Source organism: Actinia tenebrosa, unplaced genomic scaffold (genome assembly GCF_029948245.1).
Source record: "Actinia tenebrosa isolate PJP-AT-01 unplaced genomic scaffold, QUT_ActTen_1.0 PGA_scaffold0__85_contigs__length_37466705, whole genome shotgun sequence".
Classification (NCBI taxonomy): domain Eukaryota; kingdom Metazoa; phylum Cnidaria; class Anthozoa; order Actiniaria; family Actiniidae; genus Actinia; species Actinia tenebrosa.
The window spans coordinates 10,154,718-10,174,473 of NW_028292569.1; the positions used below are offsets into that span (position 1 = coordinate 10,154,718).

Here is a 19,756-nt window from a genome sequence, read left to right on the forward strand (position 1 = left end):
TACGGTGACTGAGCTGTGACCAGGAGTGGAAACGATGAAAAGAGCTTTTAAAAAGGCTTGCTCACACAATGTACAGTATCACAGCCAAGCAACAAGTGATTTGCATATCGAAGGTGCTTCACTTCAGACAAGTAATAAGCCGTGCGACTGAGGAACTGGGGAGACAGGAAGTGGAAAACCCGAAAGTAAAACAACAAACTTTTAGCAAAATTAATTTCCCTGGGGTTTTTATAAAGTTGTATAGAATTGTTGATTAAGGAGAATACATTTTGTAGCCCTATTCTATGATTCTAGATCAACTGAAGAGTTTAGTTAGTCAAAATAGGTTGAAGCTCAGGGGCAAGTTTTTTTGTTAGAAAAAGTAATTGTGTGCTCGCGATCACTCGACAAATCGAACCGTGAACACTTCAAATTTTCTGACACTTTTGTAGTGAAAATGCATACTCCTTGAGGCAGTCTATTTGATATAATGTTTATTTTGATTAATTTGAGTATTTGAACTCAATGTTTCACTTTTAGAGGGATTAAAACAGTATTGACGTTGTATTCACAGTTTCAAATGCGTTGATCTTTTTATTACATTAAGCGCACGATTTGCTACGATGTACAAATAACAGGAAAATAAGTCAATAAAGTTAAACTAAGCAAGCAAGAAATAATACGGTACGGATAAAACTAAAGGAAAAGATGAAAACGATAAACTTACAAGATCTGTGTTCCACTGAGCTTACAACTTGACTGGAGGTGAAAAACTAAACTTGAATACTAATGTACGGGCTATCACTGTCGCTTATGCAAAGAAAGAAACTTAATAAACAAAGAAAACGACTCACTTGAAAATGTAGAATGGAACAATAAAAAAGGCATGCGTACGCAAAAACGAACATAGCAGTTAGAAAACAATATAGCAAAACAAAAACCAAAAACTTGCTTATTCGTGACTAAAGACCTTGAGGAAATGATCACCTGACAAAATAAATAAATAAAAAATCTTAGAAAATGCCACATGTTTCCTCTTACTGACGAATTAATAGAAAAAACCTACTTAAGATATCTACTGAAAGTATATTTCTTGTAAGAAAAAGGGATTTTTATCTTTGTTTAATACACTAACTTACCTTTTATCACCAAAAAAAAAAAAAAAATCCCCCAGTCCCCCATCTTTGTTTACATTCCTAATTTAAGAACATAGATTCATCGTGTATTAAAAACCCGACGACACTATGTTTGACACAGGTATTCGGATCCAAGCAAAGGGGGAGGTGGTGGGGGGAACGTATGTGAAAAATGCTTGAAGGAAAATGATAAAAAAGAAAAGATATAGATAAATAACATAAAATAAATAAATATTAAGGCAGTGGATGTTTGGAACAGTTGAGGGTACGAGACTTGTAAATGTATATTGAATAAAGGATAAAAGCGTTTCGAGAGAATGCAACGTTACAAAACATGAGCTCATGCGTCGCGGCGGTGTGGTGAGGAATACAATATAAAAATAAGAAAGCTCTGGGATAGTCGTTAGATCTACCAAGTATTTATTATCAGGGGTAAAAGGAGAAATTTCTGGAGAGAACAACAACAAGTAAAACCAAGAAACAGCAACAGTTATTAGCAACGAAAAACTTAGGAGACCGCAAGCCCTCCCAGCTCCTTAGGCGTTTCCAACAGTTATTGGACGACCATTCTGCTGACCAGCCATTGGTTCGTGAGTCGTTTTTACAAAGATTGCCTCAGCACGTTAGACAACTACTGGCAGTAACAACCACCACAACAACAACCCTTGAAGAGCTTGCAAAGTTAGCCGACAAAGCCATGGATGAACAGGGCCTAAATGTCAACAATATCCAACCCTCAAGAATCTACTGAGATAGCAGCCCTGCAGGCGCAGCTTAAATAAATCAACAACACGTTAGCCACACTGACTAGGGAGCAGAAGAAGCCCATTAAATAGAAGCTGGAACCTCCAAACCCCCAAGTTTCAAAGGAACCACTGTGCAGTCCATAAGCGGTTTGGAAAAAACGCTTGCAAATGTCAACAACCCTGCAGCCAGGGAAACAAAACGGTCGGCACGTGAATGTGACTAGCATGCTGACAGGAACAGAGTCGCCTATTTTTCGTTACAGATAGAAGTTCAGGAAAGAGTTCTTAGTTGACACTTGTGCAGAAGTAAGTGTTTTACCTTTTAATAAACAGGGACCTCCCCTAAAACCCAGTACCATTTCTCACGAAGCTGCAGACCACAGCAAAATTAAAACCTATGGCATTCGTTTGGTTAGCTTAAACCTTGGTTTACGCTGTAAGTTTCAATGGAACTTACAGCGTAAAAGACGTTAAATTTCCAATACTTGGAACAGACTTCCTACGCCATTATTGTTTACTCGTTGATGTTAGTAAAAGTAGACTGCTTGATGCCACTACTTATCTCAGCACTCATTGCTCAACTGCGCAAGTAGACCTAGACGCCTTTCTCCGGAGAAGCTGGAAATCGCACGCACTGAATTCAACAACCTTATGGATATTGGCATTATAAGAGTCTCACAAAGTAACTGGTCTTCGCCTTTGCACATGGTACCTAAGAAAACACCAGGAGAGTAGAGACCTTGCGATGATTACCGAGCACTTAACGACATAACGGTACCAGACCGTTATCCTATACCACATATCCAGGACTTTACATCAAGTCTTCAAGGCGCCACAATTTTTTCGAAAGTGGATCTCGTTCGTGCATATCACCAGATCCCCGTGGAACCCGGCGTTACACAAAAGACTGCACTGACTACACCCTTTGGGTTGTTAGAGTTTACACGGATGCTTTTCGGTCTCCGAAACGCAGCACAAGCATTTCAGAGGTTTATTGATCAGGTCATCCATGAACTAGCCTTTTGTTATGGATACATTGATGATATTTTAGTGGCCAGCACAACACCTGATCAACACGAGGAACAATTACGATTGTTGTTTAAGCGTTTCGATGTATATGGTCTCGTTATCAATCCAGACAAGTGTGAGTTCGGAAAATCCGAACTGATCTTCCTGGGACACCATATCAGTAAAGATGGCATACGACCATTGACGGAGAAAATTCAGGCAGTTCTTGATTTTCCTCCCCTCATACTACCAAGAAGCTTAGAGAATCACAGATTTATACCAAACTGTGCTACTCTGCAGGTTCCACTCCTCTCCTGTTTAAAACAGGCGGACATAAAAAGGACAACACCGCAGTGGATAGAGGAGCTAGTCAGAGATTTTAACAACCTCAAGAAAGCCTTGGCAGCAGCTGCACACCTATCCCATTGGCATCCAACAGCTGAAACATGTCTGATTGTAGACGCATCAGGTGTAGCATTAGGAGCAGTCCTTCAGCAGAAGATCGATGGTGACTGGCGAGCACACGGATTCTTCTCTAAGAAACTTAAACCAGCAGAGAGTCGCTACAGCACCTTTGGAAGAGAGCTACTTGGAATTTACCTAGCGGTCAAGCACTTTCGACACCTACTAGAAGGTAGGAACTTTTATGTTCTCAAAGATCATAAACTACTAACAAATATCTTCAACTGCAACTCTGATAAGTACACACCAAGGGAAGTTAGACAAATGTCCTATGTCAAAGGCAGTGCCAATGCAGCAGCTGACGCAATTTCGCGAGTCGTTATCAATTTGGTAGAAAGAAGCCCGGTATTAGACTATGACCTGCTCGTAGAGGCTCAAAAAGGAGTTTCCGAGATCCAAAATATCAAAAGCCGCAACAACACTGTGCAAGTAAAAGAGTTCCTGTTTACCGCAGCAACGAAAGCCGTATTGTGCGATGTTTCTACAGGCACTCCAAGACCAATTATACCCAAGGAATTTAGACAAACAATATTTGACTCACTTCATGGATTTATCACGCCCAGGAATCAGAGGAACACAGTGACTTATCACAACTCGTTTCATGTGGCCTAAGATGAATGCAGACGTGAGAAAATGGCCAGAGAATGCGTAGCGTGACAACAGTCAAAGATTCATCGACACACATCTACACCTCCCGGTGAATTTGACCTCCCCCAAGCACAGATTTGACAATGTTCACATCGACCTGGTGGGTCCCTTGCCACCAGCTCAGAGTTACACTTACTTGCTTACGTGCATCGACCGCTTCACACGCGGGCCAGAAGCTATACCAATCAGTGAAGCAACAGCAGAAACAGTTGTCAAAGCCTTTGTTTCTGGATGGGTAGCAATATTTGGAATTCCATCTACAGTCACTACGGATAGAAGAAGACAATTCAAGTCACATTTGTGGCAGGAACTTAGTAAGCTTCTTGCAACAAAACAAATTCGCACAACAGCATATCATTCCATTTCCAACTTCCAGTGTGTGATTGAAAGTCAACTCAAAGCGTCTCTCAAGGCTAAAACCAATACAATAACGTGGATGGACTCTCTGCCCCTAATCCTACTTGGTTTGCGAAGTGCTTACAAGGAGGATCTCCAAGCTTGCACTTCCGAACTTGTTTATGGAACTACCTTACGTTTACCTGGACAATTATTTAACTCAGCTCTGGGTCACAAGACTCAACTATTCTCACTTCAGAGTTTTTCAGCAAGCTCAAAAGCGCACAAGAAGGTGCATGCCCCTCCAAAGCCTTATTATGCAGGTAGTGGAAAACAGATAAAAGCACCGAACCGTTTCATCATCATGTTGCAACTAGACAGACAGACAGACAGACAGACAGACAGACAGACAGACAGACAGACAGACAGACAGACAGACAGACAGACAGACAGACGTTTTTTATTCGGTATCAAGTATTAGTATATACATAGACATTTTACCCGAATAAATGTATGGACTATAATTGTTGATTTATAGTAATTCCTATTATGTTATAATGAATTCGCCCAAATTTAACCTATTTGTTATTGTTACTATTCAGTGCCTAGTTTGGGCAAGAAGACCACATTCTATATTAATTGTGTATTGTATGCGATCTTTTTATAAAGCGGTTGTGGACGTATTTTGCCACTGCTATCACGTTTTGGGTGGACTCATAAGTAGCAGAAACAGCTCGTTCTCATTTAACAAAAGAGAATCATTGTTTATGTTTTTTATGTCCTTGAAGAGCTCTTCCCTAGCTTAGATTTGACTATAGTGTACAGTGAAGAAGGAAGTGCCCCTCATCTTCAACGCTATCTAGGCAATGGAAGCAACTCCTTTCTTCTGCTTTTCTTTTTTCGTATTCCCTTGAATAACTTCCCTTTTGGATTTCAAGGTCGTGATTACTAATTCTCAATTTGGTTAATGATTTTCTGTGTTCAAAATTTTTGACTTCGATTAAATAATTTTCAAACTTTTCAACCCCCTTTCACCTCAGTCCTCCCCTCCCTGAGCACACACTAACCATCTCTCATCTCTGATCCCATACAACTACCTACAATCCCACTTCATCCCACTCCTCCCCTCCCTTAGCACACACTAACCATCTCTCATCTCTTGTCCCATACAATTAACTACAATCCCCTTGTACCCCGCTTTCTGAACACACACCAATCATCTCTCTTTTCTTCAACCATTTTTTACATACGTCACCCCCACCACCTCGCCCTTTGCTTGAGCCCGAATACCTGTGTCAAACATAGTGTCGTCGGTTTTTTTATACCCGATGAATCTATGTTCTTAAAAAAAAAGTTAAACAAAATTTAAAAAAATTTAAACATGCCGTATAATTCATCATCCTGACGAATTAATAAAATCTAAAAAATCTACTTAAGGATGGTGGGTACAGTTGTCAGCGCGCACTCTTACCATGTAACAGAACTCACTAAATCTTTTGTGCAAAAACTAAATCTACTCAAATCGCTCTACTTCCTTCCCAAACTTGTAAAACAAGACTTCTACTACAAGATCATTCTTCCAGCCGTCACCTATGGCATATTACTTTGGGGTAACTGTACTCAAAAACTCATGGATAACCTGGACAAGCTACACTACAGAGCTGCACGTGTCATCAACCAGCTGCCCTGGAACACCCCAAAAAAAGAGATAAGGCGCCAACTGCTTTGGAGACCCCTCAAGTTCTTTTACACTATCAAGCTGGGTGTTTTCATGCACAAGTGCTACTACAACCTAGATTCCAACCAGGAACTGCAGGACCACATCAAAAAGAGAGATGTTGGCTACTCCCTACGTAGTTCCAACCAAATAACATTGCCTCTTTTCCATACAGTCAATCATGGAAAAAAGGCAATAAGGTACCAGGGTGCAAAACTGTGGAACGCGCTCAACAACAATACCAGAGAATCGAGTTGCCCCGTTATTTTCAAACAAAAACTTAAAAAGGACATATCTCAACTAAAGATGTAATAACTCTTTCCAGTCAAAATATTAAATTATGTAATAATTAGCTTAGTAGTAGATAAGATCGAGAGAATGAGAGAGAGAGAGAGAGAGAGAGAGAATGTGTGTGGGTGAGAGTGAGAGGACTAGTATAGCTTAGGACCTAGGATTAGAACACGACCACATCAGCTACGCTGTATATAACTTATCTTGTATAAATAAATGTTATTATTATTATTATTATTATTACTGCGCACATTACGTAATCCACAGGAGCTCCAACGTTTTCAAAAATATAAACAACAACAAAACGAAATAAATGCGTGATCATTGTTGTCATCATTTTGTTTTGTTTTTTTGTTGTTTTGTTTTAATAGCAATTTTTTCTTGGGTGTCTATATGGGATAGTTTATTAGTACTGTGAACATAAGAGTGAAAGTTGTGAAAAGGAGAAAACGACGACTAGATGCAGGGCTGTCAACTCTCCCGGATAAACCGGGAGTCTCCAGATTTTGGACCGGGTCTCCCGGTCTCCAGATTAGAGTCTCAAATCTCCCGGATAATCGCCGAAGCTGACCATTTCTTGTGAGACTCGACTTTTACAACCATAAAATTCCAATTATTTCGTGTTGTTTGTGTTATTTTACATCGCTAACAAAATCAAAACATTCCTCGTAAACTGTTCTTGCAAGCAGGCCATTGTAATATAAACGATACTCTGATTGTTCAGAAATAAACCAATCACATCAAATGTTACAAAGTGAATGACGGCTTTTCGCGCGCTTTTTTCCGCTGTGACGTCATGTCCCTTCGCTATCAATTCTCCAGATAAGAATACCTCGGGGGTTGACAGCCCTGTAGATGGTAGATTTGTCAGAAATAGAGTACCGATGAAGCGACAAAAACTAGACGAAAAAGATCAAGCGAGAAAAACTTGAAAACAAACACAAAATATTATTGAAGGAAAGCGAATTTTTGAGTTAGATTACCTGATGGAGCAGTTAAAAAGTGGGTGTAGTGAATGTAAAGAGGCACTTCAACTTCATGAATTGATCGACGAAAAAAAGTTTGGACTCTTGGTAGTTTGTTTTACATTCAATGCAAATTCGGAGTTTTAAACTGAAATTTCACCTACTATAAACCACTCAGTTTCTTGATATGAAAATCTTGAGGCTTTATTCAATTCTCAGTTATCCCTACAAGGTTTTCTTATTGCATTCTCTAGAACATTTAGTGACTGTATTCTTCCAGGAGTTTTTGCAGTAGTCGGCCATGTTTACCATCCCATAATGCAATGCTAAGCCACGTCTCTCAGGGGAGGGGGTGGAGGAAATTTGTAACCATAGCTGGAAAAAAGCTTGAAATCTGATATTCAAAAAATTATAACTACAAAAAACGCATGGCGACCCCAGTTTTTTATTTGCTTGGTATGCTTTTTAAACACTTAAGATAATTTTGAATGTGTTATTTCAAAAATAAAAATAGTTTTGGGTGGTTTCTTTTTTGATTTTGTGTTTTTGTCCAAAATTGAAATTTCACCTACTTTTGCACAAAAGCAGATATAAAATGTACTTTCATCTTTGCAACTTCAAATCTTTTTATTAATATGAAAAATATTTATGTTTAAGATCATTTTAGGCAAAATTTCGAAGTACTTAGGCCAAACACAAGGGATATGTGATTTTTTGAAGTGCTTCAAAATGCGCTCACGTCATCGGGTCATTAATGACAATTATATTGCTTGGATGCGTGGGGACCCCCAAATTTTTTCACGTTTTTAGATAACCCCTTGGGTACTCTAAATAACTGACACAGTTTCATTCAATAAAAATGGGTCGCGAACTGTACCCACCATCCTTAAGATATCTACTAAAAGTATATTTCTTGGGAGAAAAAGGGATTTTTCAAGAACGAAGTTTTCTCTGTTTGAGGTCACGAAGCCGTCGAAACAAGATTAAACACTTCGTCGTCAGATCGTATAGCAAGAACAATACCTTAATTTTTCTTTCCTTGGGCAGTTCATGGCAAAAACCTACTTTAGATATCTACTAAAAGTATATTTATCCACAAGTTTCTACTGTTTTATTCAAGAACACTGACGCAGTCTACACTAGTTCTCTACTAGTTATCATTCACTTGTATTTCTTTATAAAGTACAGTAGATTTGCAGGTGTTGTTTACTGCAAAAATTACTTCCCAAATCAAAATAAAGAAGTTTCGCTTAAATTTGTTATTTAAAGAAGGTTTAAGTTGGATGACGATTTATAAGTTTATATAGCGCCTTTTCTATATAATATAATCAAAGGCGCTTTACATTAAATTTTTATTTCTAGAATGTTTTTTATTAATAATTTCCCTTGATTACATTTTTCCCTTTTACAGATAAACGAAGAAAGAGAAGATCACATAACGAAGTGATCATTGAAGTCGGATGTCAAAATCACGAGCTCATATGACAGGGTTGCTTGGATACCGGAGCGCATGCGCAACAAAGAAAACGGCCTAGACCGGCCGTCGCCTATTTTCTCTGCCAAGAATCGCCAACGAGGGAGACTCTGCTAGCAGATTGTAGTGGTATTGGAAATTCTACATCTTTAGAAAGACTTCAGCGGCGTGCTGCAAGGATTGTTACTAGAATAGGCGAGAGTGATAGGGCCTTAGATGTAGTTCATTGGTCCACCCTACAAAGTAGGCGTGACGACCACGTGTTCAAACTTGTTAAGAAATGCATTAATGGGAGTTGCCCGCAATTTTTCAGAAATTATTTTACTTTTAATAATGCTATACACAACAGGTTCACTAGACAAAGCAATATGTTACATTTGCCAAGGGTAAGAACCGAGTTGGCTAAGAAATCATTTTACTATAATGGATGTAAAATTTTTAATAGGCTACGATCATAGTTGATGGTTGTTGGGCCTTTCCCAGATTCGCTTGGATGCTCGCGGAGTGATGGCCACGGGTCGAGGTCGGCTTTGATTTGGTTTCGGTCTCGGCTTTTGGCCTTTGTTCCGTGGGCGTCCTGGCGAATTCGGGAAAGGTCTGACAACCCTTTATATGTTAGCTTTTAGGTACTTACATTATTAGATTTAGTATTGAAACTATATTGTAAATAGTATTTCATTTTAATCGTATTAGCTTTTTTTAGTTTCTATTTATTGTAAGTTGAGTATGTGTATTTAACAGGGCTCCTTTTGATAGCAGGGGCATTTTGCCACTGAATGGACTACCCTGTTTTTTTATACTTTTTTGTTTAAATAAAGGTTTCTACTCTACTACTCAGATTAAAGGTCACCAGCATTTAATATTAAACTTAATATAATCGACAACTTATTCGATCAAGGCTCTACACGGTACTTGTTCAGGGTTCCCAGCCATTTTGAAAATAAAAATTCCCTGACTTTTCGCTGACTTCTCCCTGACTAAATAACAGTTTTCACTGACCTTGTTGAGCCGCATGGACAAGCATGGGCTACATGTCTAACTTACCTAGGCCCTGCTTTTATCGTATTACACAAGATACCCAACGTAATTAAACTGTCCGGCATAAAATGATACTAAATATTTCAATAATTTTTCCATTTTTTGAAAAGATTTATCAGTCTATTCGAAAATTGCAAACAGTATGAGTATCACACGGATACTCATGGTTACCTTTAAACAAAATTCCCGGACTCTTTTGCTTTGCATTCACGTTTTGCAAAAGAAAGCCTCACTTTCGTTGACAAGTATTTCAGAAAACTTTAAACTATAGCTAAATTCATTCAAAGGTAAACTAAAACCTCTTTTTCTGAGCGACTCAGACATGCATGACTTGTGGCACGTACACTGAGGAAGCCCTTCCAATGCAGTTCTCGTTTGACAATGCAGTTCTCGTCTGTCAATTTTATTTTTTTACTTCTTTTTAAACTCAGTGCCTTGCATGCCATATAATAAATATCTTATTAACCTCGTTTGCTCGGTCCGTACCATAAGTTATGGATCCTCGTTTTCCCCACTTTTATAATGGCCCGCGCGCTACGCGCTTGGGTCAAAAGTCAGCGGAAAAAACTCGGTCCATATCTTACGGTACGGACCTCGCACTCGGTTAATAAGAGCTACAACATAGCGCGGCACGAACACTTGTTTGTCGATTTGTGCCTCTTGTAGCGATAAGTAAAATTTGAAAAATTATTTTATTCACTTATGATTAAACCTCGAAGACTCGCGTCTAGGTAAATATTCCCCGATATTAATTTTGCATTCGGCCATTAATATTTCTAAATTTTTAAGATCAATATTAAATGTAAACGAATTATTTGGTATTATTTTCAAGAGTTCTGTGCAAAATTGGGCGATCAATTTATTTTTTCAGTAAAATATGGCTCATTTTTGACCGCTTTTCATGTTTACGTTCTTCTCGCGTTTTTACCGTAGAATAGTGAACGTCCACGCATTCTGTCGGCTAAACGAAGTCGGGGCCTTTTACCCATAAACTTCCTTAATTAATACTTAATTATCGACTTATATACTGCCTATATATGCAGCCAAAAATTTACCAGTGCAATATTTATTTTATTACATAGTTCTATGTAAATAAAAGAGAATGGGTTTTTCTGTTCCTTTGTCGATCCTTGATATCTTGCCTCGTTCCAGAGTGAATAATTTCACCCTAATATATGCAAATTAGGTAACTGATGACGCCATTCGTTGTGCTCAAATTCAAGCTAATACACAGAGGAAAAATAATTCTTCAAATATAAAGCAGATTCCAATGCAACTGTGCACATTTATAGCATAAACCATAATACTCACTACTGTGTTGCTATGGAAACAAGTTCGGTTCGGTTTTAAGTTTTAAAAACATTCTCGTTCCCAGACCCTACTCATTAGCCAAATCATTGGCTCTGGGAAACCTTACGGACCGGAAGCCAGAATCTTGCGACTAGGTCGTCAGAGCGCATGATCTATCTCAGGATCGCTGATCATGAAATACTGGCTCAACCTTTTAGCCAACGGCTTGTTTACGTTTTCTATTTGAAAAAAGTATATATGTTCGACAAATGGAAATACGATTTGGAGAATACGTTTTGGCTAATGAGTATGGTTTCGGAACGAGAATGAAAGTACATCATCTGTGTGTAACATGGAACCTATTGTGGTTTATCTATCTGTATTGTACATTGCATGGCTAGACTACCATTGATACTGTTACAGTAGGCTAGAGATAATACATCATCTGTGTAACATGGAACCTATTGTGGTTTATCTAGCTGTATTGTACATTGGATGGTTAGACTACCATTGATACTGTTACAGTAGGCTGTAGATACTACATCATCTGTTTAACAGGGAACCTATTGTGGTTTACCTATCTGTATTGTACATTGGATGGTTAGACTACCATTGGTACTGTTACGGTAGGCTGTATAAAGTACATTATCTGTGTAACATGGTACCTATTGTGGTTTATCTAGCTGTATTGTACATTGGATGGTTAGACTGCCATTGGTACAGTAGACTGGTGAAAGTGCTACACCAGTTTTCATGACGTCCCATCCACTACCTTCTAGTTCTTCGTAAGAAAATACATCATTTTTTTCAAATGATATGTCTTTGAAAGGATTTTGGCTCAACACCTTCAATCTGAAAAGCAAGATGTTCCCGCACGTATCAACTGGGGTCGGAGGTGCAAGAAGACGACTTTCAAGGACGTAACATAAATAAAATTGATATAAAAAAGAAAGAAAGAATTTACAATATTAGAAAAGGGACTTTAAGATTTGCAAAATGTACGACGGCAACGTCAACCGGAAGTGCAAATAACTTAACTTCAGGGTTCGGGCGTCTTCAAAGTCTGTTTTTCCTATGGATGAGTTGACTTTACTAACAATGTTTTAAATGAAATCTCCAATGAACAGAACCCTAAAGAGAAATTATTTACAATTCCGGTTGACGTCGCCGTCGTACATTTTGCAAATCTTAAAGTCCCTGATATTGGAAGAGCGACGGCTTCTTGCATGCCAAATGTTTAAACTACTTACTCTACTGCTATATTACCAATTGTAGAATATAGGGGAGTGAAAGTTGTTCAGGGTTGCTTACCATTTACCCGGAAAAATGGAAAATTCCGGTTGGAAAAACAAATGGTGTGTTTCACACTGATCGAAAATTCAGAAAAACTCTCTGAGTGACGAAGTACTAGTGCGAAGTGGCATGGCTATAAAACAAATGGAATTCTGTAGATACTAGAAATACCCACCTGAAAAATACAGATATCTGACCATTGGGTACCACTACCATAGAAGTGCCATGTGTAGAATCATTACAACAAGCATGTAGATACAATGTCAGGTATCCTTTATTATCTCTTTCGCCATTAGGATATATCTTTAGATACCAACAGTAACCACACAACCAGAATGTAGGGCTTCTGAAGAAATGGACATTCCGTTTCCTTGCCTGGGATCGAAAGTTTTGTATTTTCCATGTGTACGTATTGGGAATTTCATCTTTAATTCTTTCAAGATTGTTCTTAGAAAGCAACAAGATATAAAGTTTTTCTTGAAGAATGAATTATTCAATTGAAAAATTTCAGTCAATAGTCCCCTTCACAGTTCCCTGCGCCATCTTGAAAGGTAGCCGTGCCTTTGCATCGAAGCGACATGCAAATAATTGTCAAAGGTGTTAAAAAAAGGTCTCTATCATTGCAAGCTCACCGTTCGTCTCGCTTCGATGCAAATGTACGGCTACCTTTCAAGATGGCACAGGGAACTGTGAAGGAGACTATTGAACAATTTCAGCCTTTATGGTCTACGAGTCAATAGCCCGTGAGGCCAAAGTTTTAGTATAAACCTACTACTGAATAGGTCAAATAAATGATGAAACAATAAAATTAGGTTGAAATAATATATATTTGCGTTGTTTTGATTTTTAATAGATCTAGCAGCTACACTAGTACCTCAACCAATCAGCCGATCAGAGCGCAGGATTTGTTCGACCAATAGTACGTTTATATTAATTCTACTTATGAGAGAGGCTCTATTAGGAGTGTACACTGCATCATCAACCCGCGAACGTCAATTGGCCATTAAACGTACAACGGACTGAGGCAGGATCTGAATTTCAAACTTTTACATTCATTTATTTTCATAGTTTTAGTTTCTCAATTTACAATCTCGCATTTTACATATAACATACAACAACAACAACAACAACAACAACAACAACAGCAACAACAAAGTAAAATGATATTGATAAATAAACACATACATAACTACATGCTGTAATGTATCCCCGTTGGACCTCCATCAATTTCAAACTTATTAGAAAAAAATATCTTAAATAATATTCATATATTTTATAATTAGTTTTATATTATTGTATTTAATTAGTAATGAGTTATTGATCTATGGTCCCTCATGAAAAGCACCACAGGTGATCGATGAGGTTTCCCGATTCAAATAAATTTATTGGCATATTCATTCATCTTACCTTAACTTGGCTTAACTCTTTGTTTAACTTCTCATTCTTATGAACAAGGGATGAGCACTGATCTGTAAGTGATGTATTCTGTTTCCTAAGAAACGAACATTCTTTAGCAAGTAACATCATGTGTCCTGACATGTTTTCTTGTACGTGCTTCTCGACATCTTGGCGCTCAACCTTCACTTCACATCCTTGCTCTTTATATGCACAGTCGACCAGACCCTTTGGACAGACGTTTGACAGGTGATCAGCTAAATCAATCCTGTCAAAAAGAAATAAGTTAAAAAAGAAGAAAAAGCAGCTAATAAACCCATGCATTGTTTGTTCATTTGTCTGTGAGTCGATTTTGTTTGTGTGAATCTGGTTTTTTTTTTTGTTAATTGTTTGTTTATTTGCTGTCTTTTGTTTATGGAATTGCTTTGTTGTTTGTCTGCGCTTGTTCATAATTCGCATTTTTGTTTTTATATCTGTATATTAATAGAGATTTTTATGACTTCCTGTTTTCGTTGTTGCTTAGATGTTTGGTTTACTGTTCTTGTTTTCGTTTTTAGTTTGATTATATTGATTGAACTTTTTATTAAATATATGATAGGAAGAAAAATGTGCTGAAATGTTTCTGTCGTCGCCTCAATATACCTTTTTATCTTTTTGATAATCTCCTCCTCATTGTTCCTACATTCATTAGGACATGAAACGAGGGCCTGTAAGCATTTATTTGCCTTGTGCTTCTCAAGATCTTTTCGTGGTAAATTAAGACCACATTCACTGCAATCAATCAACTTTTGCTCGCATATCTCATCGTGGTCTTCCATCTTTCTTCTCTGTATCTTTTCGTTGCATCCGTGTGGACATTGCATCTCCAGGAAAGGACAAGTCTTTCTGTGTTGCAAAAGATTTTGTAGTTTGCCAATCCACTCACATCCCACTTTAGAGTCCCCAGCTGTGCATAGAAAGAATGAAGAATTTGTTTACTTTTGGACTAATTTCTACACACTACCGAATGCGTGGTGAAACTGCGTGTATACAGAACGGCTATCAGCCAACTGGAGTTTGGAAAATGAATAATCGTAAATGAAGGACTTGGGCTGTAAATATTTACCTTTAATCTCTGACGTAGGCAATTCATTTTGAAATGACTGGGGGTGGCAGTACACATCAAGATTATCTATGATTCCCCTGACCGTTAATAAACGAACAAGCTGCTTTTCCTCAAGTGACCCGTTATCCAGTGGGCATTTCTTGTTCGTCTTTAGCCATGTCGTTATGCAATCTTTGCAGAATGTGTGGCCATCTTTACAGCTCACAGGATCTTCAAATACTTCATGGCTTGGAGGATTAATGCAGAGAAAATAAAGTAAATTTACTGCTTATCTGAGTTGCACTGTTACTTAATTGCTCAACCGGCGACCGACCTCGACCGACCGATCAACGACAGACAGACAAATAGACAGACAGAAAGACAACCAGTCTACCAAACAAATAGAGAAAGACAGACAAACAGTCAACCAACCTACCAAACAAACAGAAACCGACCGACCGACCGACACACAGACACACAGATAGACAGACTCTCATCAAATCCACCAAACAAAGAACAAATTCTAATATTTCAGCTATTATACATTTTACTTAAGGCTTCAGATTTATTATCATAATTAATCCCTGGTATATGTGAAATAGTATAACTTGCAATTCGAAATAATAATAAAAACATTTGTAGAATATTTACAGATTAGAAAAAAATTTTTTTTGGCCTGTCTCAGTAATCAGTTGTTTGTCCGTAGTAAGTTTGCACATGAAAATTTCAATGAAATCTGATGGCCGCTTTATCGTGTTAAAATTGCCATAATTCTTCAGTTTCCGTATTTATCTGAATGTCCAAAACCTCCATTCCTTTCCTTGATACAGTCTTGTCCTTTCTACAATCCATCTTTTAAAGAATTTTTAGAAAACAAGCAGAGATTCCAGCGAAACTTTGCCATGCACTTGTTTGTTTTTCGCTACTCACTATCAGTATCACAGGATAGATAGTGAGTACGTTAGCCAATCAAATTGCAGGATTCGTAATAGCATGCTAGTAGGCTTATGCTAATTCTTGATAGAATACGAACTTTGGAGCTAGCTTTCTAGCACACCTCTTTGATGTGTTCGCTAACATTAAGTTTGTCGTCAATCATGACTCCTAATACCTCTAAAGTGCTTGTGCATCTTATTTCATCATTATCGACTACAACACGTGCTTCAGATGTATCCTTGACTCTGCTAGACATAACCATCGCTTTAAACTTATCTTTGTTTGCTGGAAGGAAATTATTTTTATAGCAGTCGACCATTGTCTCAGCTTCATTGTTCAGGGTCGTTACGACGTCACTAAGCACGTGATGATATAAACAAATCTGATGACCATCAGCGTACATAAATAGATCACACCCTTTAACGCTGTAGCACAGATCATCACCTCAGTACCTCATGTTCCTTTGTAGCAGACTTTAAATCCAAAACAGTTTATATAAGTACATAAATATAGGCTATAAGAATGAATGTTGAATGAATTTTTTGGAACCGCTTTATCCAGAGGAGGGTGATCAAGTCGCGTGAAGCATTGTGGGTTAAAAGTTTCATTACGCTTCATTTGCATTTGACTCGCCCCATGTAAGGGAATCCAGACTTATGGTGGATTCCGGATTCCAAGCGCTGGATTCCAGATTCCGAGACTCTGCATTACGGATTCCAAGGGTCTGGATTCCGCATTCTAAAACCTTTGTATTGCGGATTCCGGATTCCATATCGTTAATTTTCAGAAACGTTCTCTGAAAATTATATTTGATATACTTGCTAGTATAAGTAGAATCGACTATCAATTAAATCAGCATCCGATGACAGATATTCTTGGTGGAGATATTACTCAGTGGGGTCAGGGGCTACATCGGTTCAGTCTAGGTTGAGGCGATAGCATTTGAGTGTATACTTTGAATTTCAAAGTACCGGATTCCGGATTCCAAAAGGGTGGATTCCGGATTCCAAGGCCTGGATTCCGGATTCCAGAGTGCTGGATTCCAGATTCCAAAGCCTAAATTCTCGTGGATTCCGGATTCCAGATTCCCTTACATGGGGCGAATTTGACCGTCGTTGTGTGAACATCTCCTGGCGAGAAAGTATTACGAATGCCAAATCTGTCTCACCGGTTTGGTGTGGATTTTCTTGCAGTTGGGGATTTTCTATATCTACACTGTGTAGAATTTCAATTTCTACATACTTGTACGGTGAAGTCTCTGCCATTTATGTCGATAAAACTATAGTTGGGGGCCAAGTTAGCTTCACTGGCAACCCTCGCGAATGACTGAGGATTGTTTTGGTTCCTGACTGCCAAAAAATCCGAGAACTAAATGAGAAAAGGTGGCCTTTGACCATAAGGGCTGTTACTTGCTTCAAAATAGTGCTAAGTGGTGGATATTTAATTTGATAACTTTATACAAACGCGATTGATTGAGATAGAACATCGAGCATCCAAACAACCGATCGGCTTGAAATCACATACCCGGCCACTAAGATGACAAACCTTCAAAAATATCTCCTAAAACCATTCATTTCATTACATACATTCATTTTTAATCAGTCATTTCTTGTCAAGCTTAGGTTCTTATCATTGAAACTTTTTGTTTTGGAATAATTATAAAGCGTTCTTATTGTCTCAGGGTCAATATTGAAGTCTAAAGAAAGGTTATGATAAATTGATAAACTTTGCATTGTAAATTTAATAGTATTTAATAGTTTAGTTTCTATTATACTTATATTCCGCGAACATGACAGTATGTTTTCCCTTATATTTCCACTGGCTCAAACAGGAGAGTTTTGATTATTGAAAATGCAGATGTAGAAAGTAACAGCACACAAAGTAACGCATAATACTAGTAACAACGGCCGACTTGTGAGCCGGGGTCGATGACAAGTATCAGATTCTGACAATTCTCAGCATTCTGCCGATAAATTTCCCAATTGCATCAATAAAAAATCAATAAAATAAAACAATAACAAAATTACGATTTCATTCCTTATCTGAAACGATTTAGTGGTGCCGTGTTTTCATGTGAAGGGATGGTAGCGTTACGCGGGTGATTCCCGCCATCTTGACAAGATATGCTTGATAGGTGATATAGTACCACGCACAACATTCAGAATAACTCGGAAACGGTAAGAGGTTCACCGGGGTTCATCTCGATATTTTTCATTATTAGGAATTAAAGCTTCAAAATATTTACAAATACAGACATGTTATCCATCGTAAAACCAGATGACAAGCGATAAAGATGCACGATATTTCAACCTTCAGTGTCAGCGTGTGAAAGCGATGGCCATCGTAATGTTATAAATTTGCATAGAAATATGTCTTATCTGGAAACGAGACTTGTTGTACAGGAATTACTGCCATTAATCCATGCGACAGTCAAAAAGTATGAGGTTATGATAAGTAATATGAGGGGAAATTAATGATTCTTTACGACGACTAAGAAATTCTTGTGATATTTTTTGTTGCCTGTGATCATGATTGTGATTGGTCGATTAGGTCACGTGCCACTTGATCACCCTCCTCTGCGCTTTATCGTAAACGTGGCTCTTGGCTCTGTTCTCCTTACCGATCTTCGCTTGTTCGTGCATAGAATACTGCTAGAGTAGATGAATCATGAATAGTCAACCAAAAAAAAGCTATTGTCCATGAAATGCATTGAAAATTCTTAGAATTATTCACTTTGAAGCAATGGTTTGTGTATACCAAGTTGTTTACTTCGATAGAGTTGTACTGTATCAATCAAAGCAACTAATCAAGCCTACAATGTCTAATAACTAATCTAGTTAATAAGAAATTATCTATTTATCTAGTTTTTAATGTCAACGTTTGCACAGAAAAACGTTAAAGAACGTTGTTTATGACCGAATTTCTTGATTCCGTTTGGGCTCCTGTGGTAATCACCAAATTTATATTAGCTGAGCCAAAATCACAAACCAAGAAAATGAATCGATGTTTTGCTAATAATTCTTCAGTTTCTTGTTGTTTGGAGCAAGGAATGATGACAAAAATATTGATGGCTTTGTAACTGAGAGCACATGTATATCACAGGAAGCAAGAGCCCAAGCAATGTACTCGTACAGTATTACAAAAGAATGTATGTGGAATTATATATCGTAAGAATATCTAAAGTAATATTCGTAGTTACCAATTTTTGCTTGTGTGTTCTTGATGCCGTTATTTGTCTCTGTACGCGAATTGGAGCCAATCCGACGATTTTATTATATAATAAAACTTCGCGTTACAAATAGAGTTTTTTCAAAGCCTCTCTCGCAAAAAAGTAATCACCTCAATTAATTAATAATGATATCTAATATTTTATCTGAGTATTTTTATATTCAAAACTCCCTAATTTCTAGTGATTTACAATCAGTCTCGACTTCCATATTCGATATTTGATATTCCGAATCGGGTCCTGTTTCTTCATAAATAACATCAACAAGCTTTTACTTACCATATTGAACAGAATAGGTTTTCATCGATGCTTTTTAAAAACAATTCTGCCTTAAAACCCATGATAAAACCTTGAATTTAATACTCCAGTTCTCTTAACGTATGTTAATAAGGTGTAAGAAAGAAGATGACTGACACGAAATTTCCAAGAATTGCTTTTTGTATCCAGACTGGTATCCAGACCCTACTCACAGGCCTGCCAATTTGTGTCATTGCATTGGTTGGGCTTCCTGTGGCCGGATTTTAAACGGTTAATTCCTAACGAACTAAACTTTATCCGAATTCACAAATAGCTGAAATATATTCTATAAAACTATATAAGAAATAAATATGTTTTTCTTTATGAACATTGTTTTGTATTTGTATTGTATTTGTTTTTGATTTAGGTACTTACTTTCGGCTCGATCTCGCAACCTCTCGATTTCGAAGGATGCAAAAACGGTCGAATTCCACA

General features: G+C 37.7%; 1 protein-coding gene across 1 annotated transcript; it reads right to left on the minus strand.

Annotated features, from left to right (window-relative positions):
* Positions 1 to 9,067: 9,067 nt before the first annotated feature.
* Positions 9,068 to 19,439, minus strand: LOC116301587 (TNF receptor-associated factor family protein DDB_G0277243). Its single transcript, XM_031710668.2, has 6 exons — positions 19,304 to 19,439; positions 14,884 to 15,110; positions 14,421 to 14,724; positions 13,791 to 14,046; positions 12,559 to 12,830; positions 9,068 to 11,942 (listed from the first exon to the last, which is right to left on the minus strand). The coding sequence occupies exons 1-6, from the start codon at positions 19,363 to 19,365 to the stop codon at positions 11,756 to 11,758; spliced, it is 1,308 nt and encodes a 435-aa protein (XP_031566528.1). The 5' UTR covers positions 19,366 to 19,439; the 3' UTR covers positions 9,068 to 11,755.
* Positions 19,440 to 19,756: the final 317 nt, after the last annotated feature.

What these genes read in the sequence shown, in the direction of transcription:
- LOC116301587 (XM_031710668.2), bottom strand. Translation starts at nt 19,365, where the DNA reads ATGGGTTTTAAGGCAGAATTGTTTTTAAAAAGCATCGATGAAAACCTA. An exon ending in AACCTATTCTGTTCAATATG is followed by an intron (nt 15,111 to 19,303) that starts GTAAGTAAAAGC and finishes TAATCCTCCAAG; the next exon opens with CCATGAAGTATTTGAAGATC. An exon ending in CAGATATCTGTATTTTTCAG is followed by an intron (nt 11,943 to 12,558) that starts GTGGGTATTTCT and finishes CTTGCTTTTCAG; the next exon opens with ATTGAAGGTGTTGAGCCAAA.